This window comes from Takifugu flavidus, chromosome 3 (genome assembly GCF_003711565.1).
Source record: "Takifugu flavidus isolate HTHZ2018 chromosome 3, ASM371156v2, whole genome shotgun sequence".
In the NCBI taxonomy this organism is placed as follows: domain Eukaryota; kingdom Metazoa; phylum Chordata; class Actinopteri; order Tetraodontiformes; family Tetraodontidae; genus Takifugu; species Takifugu flavidus.
Genome location: NC_079522.1, coordinates 4,325,445 through 4,337,857, shown reverse-complemented (window position 1 = coordinate 4,337,857; position 12,413 = coordinate 4,325,445). Strand labels below are relative to the sequence as shown.

Below are 12,413 nucleotides of genomic sequence, written 5' to 3'. Positions count from 1 at the left end.
AATCTCTTTACTGTCTAATTAGGGCAGATTTTATGCCCATGTGAAGCGGTTACGATCTCTCGCTCTCTTCGCAGGCATACGGATTCTCTCACATGGTGCATATCAAACAGAATATGCATGTGCTGGAAATAGGGCCACAGACAGGGGAAGGAAGGTGGATGTGAAAGAGCAAAAAGCCGCCTGTCTCGTTTTTTTCTTCTGCTTTGTTCTTCTCACACTCTGAAATACAAAAATAATTCTGCGCAGGCAAGCTAGGACAAGTGCCGGCAACCCTAAACAAACAAACAAACAAACCCTACAAGCGGAAAGGGAATGTGGCGAAATGTGGGGGCTGTTAGCCCGTTAGCATGCTGCATTAGCCAGTGTCTTTTGAAATTAGTGGAGATGATGTTTTCTTGGCACATGGTTGCCAGGACTCAGAGAATCAAACAAACAACAACAAACAAACAAACCAAAAATACCCAAACGCAAACAGCACATATATTCAGCATGAACCGATATGGTTTGATTCGATTTGGGAAACGTGCATTGACAACTAGTGTCCCCCACCCCCTGCCATCATTAAAAAATAATTCATGCATAGATCCCCACTGAGAAAACCCTATTTATATACTTTCTCCTTTGTACACATTTATATATAGCTATATAGAATATCATTTCTCTATATCTATATTCTTTTAGGAAAAAAAAACTCTTTCCACAGAAAAACAAACAGTTTCTCGAAAAGGGTCAAAATAAAAGAGCAAAAACACAATCGAGGGCCAGTTTGGCACTTCTTATAAGAACACACAGCTTCTCTTAATATTTTCAGGATATTTTTTCCTCCCTTGGTGAGAAAACAAACACATAAATACATACTTGGCACCAAGAACGCTGGTAAAAATGAGATCAGTGTTTTAATAGATATATATTAACTGCAGGTAGTTTACGCCACATCCTTCAGATTAATACTTTGAAGCAAAGCAGCGTGGGGAAAGCGAATCATTGGCTGAAAGAGGAAAGTAACACGTGGCAAAGACGGGGCCGTAGAAAAATGACTGACACGCAGATAACACTCAAGGGAGAGAAAAAAAGGAACACCAAAGTAAAACCAAAACATGGGCATAACACCGAGAGGAGAACAGCATTTGTCCCTTTTCTCAACAAGCGTCAGAGGGCTTGAGACTGAAATCAGTAGCAGACCCTCTTTAAAGAACCCTTGAAGATCTAAATCACCCCCAACTGATCATCCGCTGCTGTGCAGTTCAGCTGCTCCTCCACACACCAGCCGGAGTTCCGTTCAACAGCACTGGATGGAGGAGTCAGAGCTGTTTTTGGACAGGCAAGAGAAGATGACAACAGGGTGAAGGTCCCGCGTCCAGGGTCCTTCCACGTCTTTAGGTGGCATGGTGTTGGGGCCAGTCCCTACTATACCCGGGTGGTGGAGTGGGGATGCGGAAGGGTGTTGTTGTGGCCGGTGGAGGGGAAGGTGTTGAAGGCATGGAGAGGCTGCATACTGGTGATAGTACTGGGGATCATGGTGATGGTGTTGGGAGTCATCAGCGGTACATCGTCAGGGGCACGGCGGAGCGCCAGAGTGTAGTCCGGTGGGCAGGCAGGTCGTAGGATGTCATGGGGCCGGAGCGGCTCCAGGTCGTGGTGAGCATCGTGTTCGGAGTGCTTCATTTGCAAAGACATGATCTCCTCCTCCTGGCTGTGGGCCAGGTCGTTGGCAGGTCCTCCCCGCTGAGGAGACAGCCGGTGGCGTCGCATCTCGTGCCGCTTGTCACGCTTGTAGTAAAGCGCGGCAAATGCGAGGATATTGAGGAAGAGGAGTGACGCCCCTACGGCGACTGTCACGCTCAGCTCTGTGGAGTAGTCCCGGGTGTCTCCAGGGAACAGGTTCTGGTGTGGACGCTCTGAACCCTCAGGTTCCGGATCAGAAGGGAAGGTTGGGTAGGGGTGTCGAGTAGTACGAGGGCCGGGTGTTCTTGACCAGGGACGGTGGGTTCCTGGGCCGGGGCCTACTGGCGAGCGTGTTGTCGTGGGGAAGAGCTCCTCGTGAAGACTGTGAAGGTGAGGGACTAATTCCAGCCAAAAGGCCACCTTGTTGGCTCTGTAATTGTCTCTGACCCGAGGTTTTAAGCCAATGTGGAGGTATTGCTTGTCCTTAGAGTTGAATTTGGTCCAGATGACCTCTTCAAAGCGATTTGGTTTTGTGTGAATGAATTTGGTGTCCTGGGGGACCGGAAGGTTTGGGTCCCTAGTGGAGGTAAAAGAGAAAAAATGCCGAGTCAATGCGGTTCCCCAAAGTCTCAAGAATTCACCAAAGGTGAAAAGGCAAAAGAGCAAAACATAATCATAAACTCACCCAGTCTTAGCAAAGTTGGTCCAGTAGGTCATGACCACGGCACTCAGCATTACATCGTTCTTCGAGAAGTTGCACGGGAACAGGTCCGTAGCGCCGATCATGGGCACGCCGAACACGTAGGGTATCTCATCCCCATGGGCGGCATCGGCCCACTCGGGCCGTGTCTCCGTCTGGCAGTGGTGGTAGAATGTATAGAAGTAAACTGGGGATTGGAACTCGGCATGGAGTTTGGCGGTGGCCACAGCCGGCGCCACCCACTGGTGATCCGTAAACAGCGCTAAGAGTGTCTTCCTTCGCATGTCCCCATTGTCCCTGTCCGCCCAGTCTGTGTACATGAACTTAATGGTCTCCCTCAGTATGTCTTTGCCTAGATGAGATGCAGCAAGAGAGAAAAGGAAGAGGATATAAGGATAAACATGTTTATTTCAGAGAAAATTTCCAGACATCGAGAAGTTGTGGAAGAAGTTAGCGCGGTAAATAGCGACAGAGACATCTGCGTTTGTATAAATTTAGTGAGCGGCGGAGAGAGTGACAGGCGTTTGAAGGAGCGTGACTGCATTATCCCGAAGTGTCCTTATTGAGACCGCGTCCCGCTGTGGCGGGTTTGCAGGCTGAGCTGTTAGAAACAACAGCTCTGTGATTGGGAGCCGACCGCCTGGGGAATGATGAGGGACGGCATTAGTACCCACTGAGTCTCAAAGACCAGAACACAGAACCGCCGCGGTGAAAGATAATCTCCATGATAGGCAATCTCTTTAGTATGTCGGCACCTGTTTGCAACTGTTCTCATGGTTTTGTGTTCTCTTTTCTCATCCATTGGCGATGATTTAAAAAGACAAGGCCATCTAATTTGAGTTGAAGCCATTTTATTTATTTTTGATTGTTTTTTGATGTGGCTAAGTTTTATTGTACATCATTTCTTGGACTTCTGTCACTTTCTGCTGCCTTCTGTCAGAGAGGAAGAGAGGAAGGATTAGAACTTCAGCAGTTCTCACCCTCTGGGTAGCCATAGAGGTTGTCAACAAAATTTGAGATGGTGTAATCGAAGGCTGCCGCCGAGATGCCGTCATTGTCCTCACTGTCATCCACAAACTTCAGACCTTCTCCTTGGTTCACTCCTATCAGAATGTCATAGTTAAGGAACTCCCCCTAGTGGCGAAGTGAGAGAAGTCAGTTAGACATTTTTCTATATCGTATTTCTTTTTTTCCCCCTTGACCACAATTTACAGCCCCTTTCTCACCTGTTGCATAAGGATCTCAGGATCGTCAGGCACCACGTCTCCGTCCACCACGGGTCCAAACGCAATGTGGTAACGAGCTGGCTGGATGTCCTGGTCCACAAGCTCCCTGAAATTCTTACGCCTCAGGCAGTCGACTAAGTCAGCTGTCTCTGTGTAAGTGCAGCCCACCTTCCGGGCCAGGATCTTAGTGTACTTGAGGGGCTGATAATTGACGGACCAGCTGGAGATTGCGGTACCACTCTGAGCTATGGCTCTGTGGAACAGACCTAAAGGGACATATTGATAGGATCAGGTTTTCATGGTATTGTCACCAGAAGAAAAAATACATCCTGCGCTAGATGTCCAAAGAAAAGGAGCAGGCGCAAGCTAATCTAAGATTTCAAAAGAACCATTTTCCTGTTGTGCTACCGTTTCTTCTCTGAGACTCTTGATCCGTTTCTTTGTCTCTTTAGTTACGCCTGTCCTGTGCTGTTTGAATCGCTCAAGTGGCTCGGTAAAATGCCTCCCGCCCAACTCGTTTCCTCTCACACCGATTTTTTTTCCTGCCTCTTTATTCCACTGGGCTAAAGATTGGTCAGTTAATTATTGAGCAGCGTCCTTCTTTCACAGGGAAATCAATTACAGTAGGAAGCAGCTTGGAAACAGCTATATCTGCACAGAGGAGGGAAGTCTGGGGGAGAGATGAAGAGTTCTTTGTCACTTCCCCGCTTCCTCTTCCACATTGAGTTCTCGGGGCTTGACACTAATGCCTTCCCCACTTGCAACAGTAAATAGAGAAATGGAGTGTGTTTAGGACGTTTCCTGCAGTTGTCTGATTGGGACGACAAATGGGATTTTTATCACTTTATCCTTGTTGAAAACAGCTGCCGCTTACCCATTAGCTGCTCGCGATGCCTTAAGATACAGGCTAATCACTGGCTGCCCTCATGACTTGTGCACCAGTTTAAGTAAGTGACAGAGCTGTGGCTGTGATCAGGAATGTACCGTGCAGACATTTTGGCCTAAAAATGATCCCCCAATGAACACCTCCAATGATAATAGTGTCAGTTACCATCAGGTAAGCTTTCCTTCAGCTGTCTAACACTGTGTATCGCTCCAAAGCCCCATATAAGTATCATTTACAACACCTCCCCAACTCCATCCCTTTGGTGTCAGCCAGCAGGCCAGCCATTTGTCTGGCATGTCTCTACTGTCAGGATTGATTTGTGACACACTACACATGATTGGTCTGTCCTGGGGAGCGACAGGGACTCCTTACCTGGCATCCCTAGTTGGAAAAATGAGGGGAAGGGTGACAGACAGGCGCCATTGATGATGTTAGATGCTGATGACGAGGAGGATGGGTACGATGGGGTGACGACAAAGAGGAGGGCGTGCGCATGAACAGGTGGCGGTTTGTGGGTAGGGGGGTAGGCTGTCAGCAGCATGCGGTTAGTATGGGATTTCTCCACCGTTAAAGTCCTGCTGCCGCCTCTGACGCGACCCTGAAAAAGGCATGATTAAACTCCCATAGCTGTTATTTATACTTGAAGGGAATATACTGCTCCAGCAACTATACCTACTTTGAATAGCTTAGCATTGAGGCTAGGATCAGAAGAAAGAATTAACACATTTTAAAGTTTCTTACATCAACACATATTTACTTTTCTAGTAGAAAAGAGGTGAGTCAATAATCTAGAATCTTCTGGTCCTTCCCAGGAAGAGTGATGGATTATTTTGCTGACGGGAGCATATGTTACATTTGACATGTGTATTTAAACTATACATACCGACGTGATGCAACTGGAAAAGTTTCTGTAGAGTTGTTCAGGAGGTTTAACAGAAATCCATTTTAACTACAAATGTAGCGACCACTGGGGGGCACCACATATGCACAACAGTCGGCCTACCTGGACAGAATAAGTCAAATATTCGACCCACAAACGTGTATAGCTGCACGAGCATCTCCTGGATTCGCTAGTTCTAGTGAATTCTAGTCAATTCTGTCCTCTACAGTTTGTGTTCCAGACCAGAAGTGAACAGAAGAGACAAGTAGTGGGTGAGCACAATGTAGAGAACAGAGGAGTTACGATCGGAGGAGTGTGATTAAAGGAGTGCGTGACCATGTGGCAGCGGGTTGTTAGGCACGTTGATCTTAGTTCAGGTCAAAGTCAATTGCCGCATGGGCCTTTGTTTTTTTTTGTGTGTGTGTGTGTGGCATTAACACTAGAGCCCCCGAGGCATCTTGTTGGTAATTGGGAGCGTGAGGTCAGATGGATGGATTGGAACAGAGCAGCAATGCTGACAGAGCCAGGTAAAGTGGAGAAATGCTACAAGCAAATGATGTTATCATCAGCTTTATGCTGCGATCTAAAGGGAGAGTTTGGATTCTGGACTTCTATTCTCTCACCCTTCTGGTGACAGCCAGTAGGGTCACATGACAGCTAAAGAACAATTACTGTGTGTACTGTGTCAAAAGGGCAGGTAATCATGTTAGCTCAACTGAAATAAATATTTTAAAAGTCAAGCTACCATACCCAGATAAGACAATTGAAACTCATCCCATTGTAATTACACAGTATTGTTGGCTTGTTGCATGTACACAGACCAGTCAAGCTGGAATGGGACAAGATGTTCTGCACATTCCCGAGAGCTGTGCACCAAAACCAAACCGGAAGAGCAGACAGAAAGGGCGCTGTATCCAAATCTCCAGTGCTAGTGTGCCTTTCAAGTGCTAACTGGCTCGCTTGTTATTGACCATTGTTGCGGTCCGTGATGTCATAGGTGCACTGAAAACTGCCCGATACTGAAATGCACAACAGCAGCGGAGGCCGCATGACTTCAACAGTAAAATCGATGAAACTCCCGTGCACGTATGCTGGGACAGACATTTTCAATGAGACAATCAGATGTGGTGGAATGACTCGGCACGAGAATGTCTTCACTCACCCTCCGAGTGGTGTGAGAGGATGAGGAGGTTGACGCAGGAGGCCCCGGCTCCAGAGCCGAAGATGGTGATCCTCTCTGGATCTCCGCCGAAGTGGCCGATGTTCTCGTTGAGCCAGCGCAGCGCTTGGATCTGGTCCAGAAGGCCGTAGTTTCCTTTGGCGGACTGATCGCCGGTGCTGAGGAAACCTGAACACAGATTTCAGCTCTTCAAAATAAGTAACAAGGCTTTAAAAGGGAAGAAGAAGAAGAAGAAATGAGGTCTGCTTAAGAATGTGAAGAAGATGCTCTTATTACCATTTAAGATGGAGCACCTCTAATCGGTGGGCTTCGTTATCAGTGTGGCCCGGTTAATCTGATGAACAACTGCTCCGTGTCCTTAAACGCAACATGATTTGTTTGGAGCGCATCAAATCTCGATGGGACAATAAACTCCTGAGCGTTTCTCAACGTGCATCATCAGAGCTGTGCACAGCTCTGCCCTGCTAGAGCGATCATTGCTGCGCACCTTCGATTCTTTCACCAAGGGCCTGAATCTTTTTCATTTAAGTGCCCATTAATGGGCAGCCGCTCAGATCCTAATGGGGCTCCTAATTAGAAGTTTATTAAAGGGAGGTGCACAGAAAAGGTGATCCATTAAGCTCATACAGTAGAGGTTAAACACTTGTGTATTGCTTGATGCTGGGATTCAATGAGAACATAAACCTGTCTGTGACTGGTGATCAATTAAACAGATTTGTTGGTGTTTTAAGGTCTGCTAAATACCCACTTTTTATCTTGCTGCATTTCCACCTAAATTAGCATTTAAAGAAATATTATTTTCTAGTAAAAAAAAGTCCCAAACCCCAAATTCTTGCTCAAAAAAGTACCTAGTAGGGAAACTAACTTTTCAGATTACCCAGAATTCTTGAGGGGCTGGGTGCTGAAGAACACTGATTAGGAGCCTTGATTTAATTTATACAAGCACTGTAAATTTAGGGGCCTATTAAGGAAAATCAAACCTGAGGAAAAGTAAAAAAGGAAAATACACTCAATTTTTGTCAGGAGCCATTTAGTTGGGGCACTAATGTGAAATAATAAACAGACAAGTCACAGAGTTTAAATAACTATTTAACAGGTTTGTAGCAGTAATCAGCACCACATGTTTTAAGGAAAGACACTCTGGCAGAGGAGGGAGGGAAAAGTGGGTTTAAATACACGAGGAGGGGGAGCGGGGACAATTGATGAGGCACATGAGGGTTGTTAGGGTCAGGACAACCAGGGGCAGGGAGGGCAGGGCCAAACGGCAACCACACCAAAGGTCCTAACAGTTATATTGGTATACAGTATTGCCTTGAACATTTGCTTTTTGACCGGGCTTTTTTTTTTGGGGGGGGGGGGGGGGGGCATCTGGCAAGATGGTGGAGATGGTGGAGATGAATGTGGGGCAAGTGCTGAACCATATTTGTGAAAATCTGTGAAACGTTGCAGAGTTTTTAACAAGATTATAAGAAGCTGAAGAACCACCAAAGTTACAGTGTGGTACCACCATAGCATCCCCCGCAGGTCATCAGCCAGATTTGAATACATTTTCTGGATCTTTGATGTGCAGTAGAAATGAGCTAAACACAGATTACCAGGAATTGTTTACCCAGATAAACAAATTCCTGGTAATAAAAGTGACTAAATGGTAGCTAATTTGTTACGCCGGGCCCACGTAGAGATATAGTTTTTAACATCTTTGTGTGCGTGTCGGCATATCCTTGCAGCAATAATCTGATTTAAACAATGATTTGTACCATTAACAGTGGTTAACAGGGGGAAGGATTCATTTGTGGCTCCCAACAGGTAAAAAATACAAAACAATAAAAGAAAACATTGCAAGTTCCTCATTAAATTATAAAACATCTTTACATGAACCAAACGGCAAAATGCTGACGAGAGTGTTTTTGTGAAGGCGCCGCCTCATTACAAGCCGGCAGAAACTGGCCCACCGAGAACAGAAGAATATGTTTACTTGTTTTTGAGCACGGCTTCACATGCATATTTATGCTTTGTGCCTGCAATGCTGCACATATATTGCCCGCTACATAGCATTTTTGAAAACTAAGTCATTACTTTGCTATTTTTCCACAGGCAAAGGCGTAATTCAACAATTCTGACACAGATGTGACCTCATCATTTACTAAAAAGTCTCATCAAATGGTCATTGTGTGCAATTCCATATAGGTGAAAAGGTTTAGTGATATATCGCTTTAGCCCGGCGGGGGGGGGGGGCAAAATCTGCATTATGGGTGCCCTGAAAGGGTCAGTTGTAATTGTGAAAGAGTACAAATGCAACTACTCATAAAAGAAAACTGTCCTTGATAAACTTCGATATGAAAAGGATGCACTTCAGCTGGAGGATGTCAATGTTTCCTCGTTACAAACTGGACACGTATTGTGGGGAAAGTAGCCGATTGTCCTTTATTTTAATCATATGCCTTTTAAACTCTCGCAGGCCACGTGAAAGGATGTGGTGGGCTGGATTCAGTCCCGGGGCCAAAGGATGACACTTGTGCTATAGCAAATACAGCCAACAACAATAGTGGTTAAAGTAGCAAAATCAAAGGGGTACTTTCTGCCAATGATGCTGAGGTGAAATGCATTGTGGGATACCTGAGTCTCCCAAACTGGTGCATTCTTGATAAAATGGGTGGAGCAAGTACACATCTGGGCAGTTTTGTGTCCTTAGCAGTGTGTGGGCTTGGAAGGTGACAGTCAACATTAGAGAGGTATGTCAGAAGGCAAGTACGCAAGTACGCAAGTACGCAAGTACACATCTTAAATGGACAATGTGTAATTTTACTCTTGCCTCAAATTTAATGGAATCAGAATTATTTCGCTAACATTAGCGACCTGCTGACTGAAGACTCGATGATGTTGTCATACGTTGACAGTGCATCTCGATAACTTCACCAGCCCACATCTTCTTCCTCCAACTCTGCTTTAAAAAAAAACAAAAAAACATTCTTACGGCATCAGGCGCTGGTTTCAAAATGCCGCAGTGCGAGATGAAAGTGAGGCTCTGCATGAATGGCCTTTAAAATGGCTGAGCTAAAGAATGGTGGTTAGAGGGGCTGGGGAAGAGCATGCGAGAGGGGGGTGGTGGTGGTGGGGAGTTAAAGGATAGTGGGTGTTCTGTCAGTCCCGGATAGAGGCACAGTGTTTCATCCTGCCTCCGAGACACCGAGGGACAGGCGCACACACGCGCACACACACACACACTCTGATCAAAGCCTGCCACTACAGAGAAGACTGCCTCTTTTCCTCGTCTGCGCGCACACAGCACACACATCCACGCGTGCCCACCAAAACAGGGCAATCATGCAAACATGCACGCGCTCCTACTCTTTTCTCTTATTGCACTCATCAATTTAAACATCTACACACAGAATCTCCACTGATTCTGTGCACGCGTTTTCTATAGGGTGCAGGCGCACTGAATGTACGTGCGCAGAGGTGCATCTACATGTGATTATGAGTTTATGTTTAGACAGCATGAGGCCTGGCTGACAAACGATCCTTTTCACACACTGCCTCCCCCGTGGATTCACTGCAGGGTGTGTCAGTGCGTGCACGTGTGTTCTTGGCAGTGTAGTAATTATTGTCTAAGAGAGGAGCCTGGTCCAAAGAGACCAACAGATGTGGGACGCTCACACCATTGGAATAATTGCAGTGGACACACGTATTTGAACGTGCACGTATACAACAGTCGGACGGCCAAGTCCGTTGAAGGTGACGAATCTTGGAAACACTATCTTCACCTTCTCTTTTCCCAGATGATATGTAAGTGTGCATTACATTAGCAGCCGAGTGCCCCCCCCTTCATCCCGCCTTAAATGGGCCACGCTATCGTCCGGCAGCCAGGCCGAACACAATGGAGCGCAGGAAGCACTTGGAAGTGGGGAAAATGAGAAATCAAGGACCCTCCTCCTTCATTCAGAAGCCTTAACGAGAAGCTTTTGTCTGCAAACACAGATCTGCTCGGCTAATTTGCTCTGCTCTTGTCAACGGTTCTTGCCGGAGTTATCGCCACCTCTGGTTGTGACAGGCAAATGACCTGTGAAATGATTTTGATTTCCTGTCCGGCGTGACAGTGGGCAGGCCTCTTCCATCATCTAGTTTACTGCGCGAGAACGGACTCTGATGAGTGAGTAAATAGTCACAATTTCATTTGCTGTAAACTCTTTTTCTATTTGATGCTCTGCCATCTGTGGGAGTTCCACGAGAATCTTTTCTGGTCGCATTCATCGAACTGTCTCAGCTTTTGTAATTTTTGGAATCGAGTTATACTTTCTTCATTTTCTCAGAGCGCTACTTGTTGGCAGGTGCCAGCCGTGCCGAAATAGAGATGAGAAAGGAAGGTTTTCAGCCCCCGCAGCCTTCAAAATAACAACAGAGGGCTTTTGCAAGAGTATAATCAGAAACGTCGCCCATCTGTTGCTCTCAATTAGAACATTTGGAAAGGTGGAAGGTGTCGTTGTTCCAAAAAAGGGACACCTCTAGCAGATCTAACCCAAAGTGTCGAGTGGTTCCTCCAGTGCAAAAACGGCCTAATCTGTCTTTGTGCTTGGCAGATTGAGGCTATTATCTTCCACAGACCTCGACTGAGTGTGTTTAGCGAACACAGTGCTAACCTGTCAGTTGCAAAGCTCGCTCTGCGTGTGTGCTTTCGTACATTTCAGAGGCGTCCGCTCTGCGTCTGTGTGGCATCAAAAGACACAGCGCAAAAATGGTAGAATGAGGCCAGCTCCCTGCAGAGTACAGCCATGTTCGCACAATTGTTCCTCAAACTGGACATGCAGGTTGCAGTGCTGGCAAGGAGGACCGTTGCCGTTTTGTTTTTCATTGTCCAAATGTGTCAGGGGGATGCAAGGGAGGCTTGTACACGGAGGGAAGGTGTCAGATAAGTGTGTCTTCTCAGTGGAGAAAAGCCAGTTCTACTCCTTCATACATCGGTTTCAATATATTTCCCTTAACCGCGTTCTTCATAGATCGGGAGCACGTGTCAAGTGGCGTGGTTTCATTCGCAGTTTCGAGCAACAACTTGATTGTGCACTCTTGCAAAAATAACTGGCAAACTTAAATTGTCCGCTAGCTCGTTTCCCATCATTTCTTCTCCTCCCCGTCCTCCACATGCCTGTTTATCCACCGTTTGGCTCCCTTGTGTGCCGGTGTCCCTGAGGGAGCTGCCACAGAGTTGGGTAATGGTGGGTGAAATAGAGGGAGCCACAGGTCAGATGCGGAACCATATACGGCACAATATGTGTGGGTGTGTAAATGGTCCTTGTACGCTGTGGTAATTGTAAATAGTAGTGGTGTGAAGCCAAGTGAAGGTAGCTAAACCAGTGTCAGTCTAAGATAGAAATTCAAGGATAAATCTGGGTTGTAGCATCAGTCCTTATGTCATCATGGCTGAGATGACTTACACAAGCAACAGGTTGTTACCAAGGTGCTTTGAGCAGAAGAGTAGAAGTCGGCCGCCCTAAAACAACTTCCAGCCTTCTCTGAAGGTTTTTGGCATAATTCTCTGAGAATTTGTGGTTGTTCATTCTGTTGACCATCTAGTCAATCAGGCACTGTTTTTTTTGCGGAAAAGGCCCAGCTAGCAATCTCCATTTTAGTTCAGTCCCAAGGTGTTTGAAAGGGTATAGGTCAGGTCAAGTTCTTCCACATCAAACTCATCGAATTGCTTCTTGATGGACCTTGTTTTACACAGTTGGCACAGGGGCTTGGTCATGTTGGAGCAGAAAAGGGCCTTCCCTAATCAGTCCCACACAGAGCTCTTCACAGGGGATAAGGGTCCAAGACCCGTGCGACCACAGTTGGGATGATGCAGTCAGGCCAGTAACATTCATTTGAGTTCTGCCAAACTC

General features: G+C 46.4%; 1 protein-coding gene across 2 annotated transcripts in view; it reads right to left on the bottom strand.

Annotated features, from left to right (window-relative positions):
* Window positions 1-877: 877 nt before the first annotated feature.
* Window positions 878-12,413, bottom strand: part of nlgn2a (neuroligin 2a) — a 129,609-nt gene continuing 118,073 nt past the window's right edge. For both annotated transcript variants that reach the window (XM_057027097.1, XM_057027096.1), the window contains 5 exons: window positions 6,520-6,705; window positions 3,592-3,857; window positions 3,346-3,499; window positions 2,351-2,717; window positions 878-2,242 (listed from right to left, as the gene is read on the bottom strand). In XM_057027097.1, coding sequence (XP_056883077.1) covers window positions 1,408-2,242; window positions 2,351-2,717; window positions 3,346-3,499; window positions 3,592-3,857; window positions 6,520-6,705 — 1,808 coding nt within the window. In that variant the 3' untranslated portion in view covers window positions 878-1,407. The remainder of the gene's footprint in view (window positions 2,243-2,350; window positions 2,718-3,345; window positions 3,500-3,591; window positions 3,858-6,519; window positions 6,706-12,413) is intronic.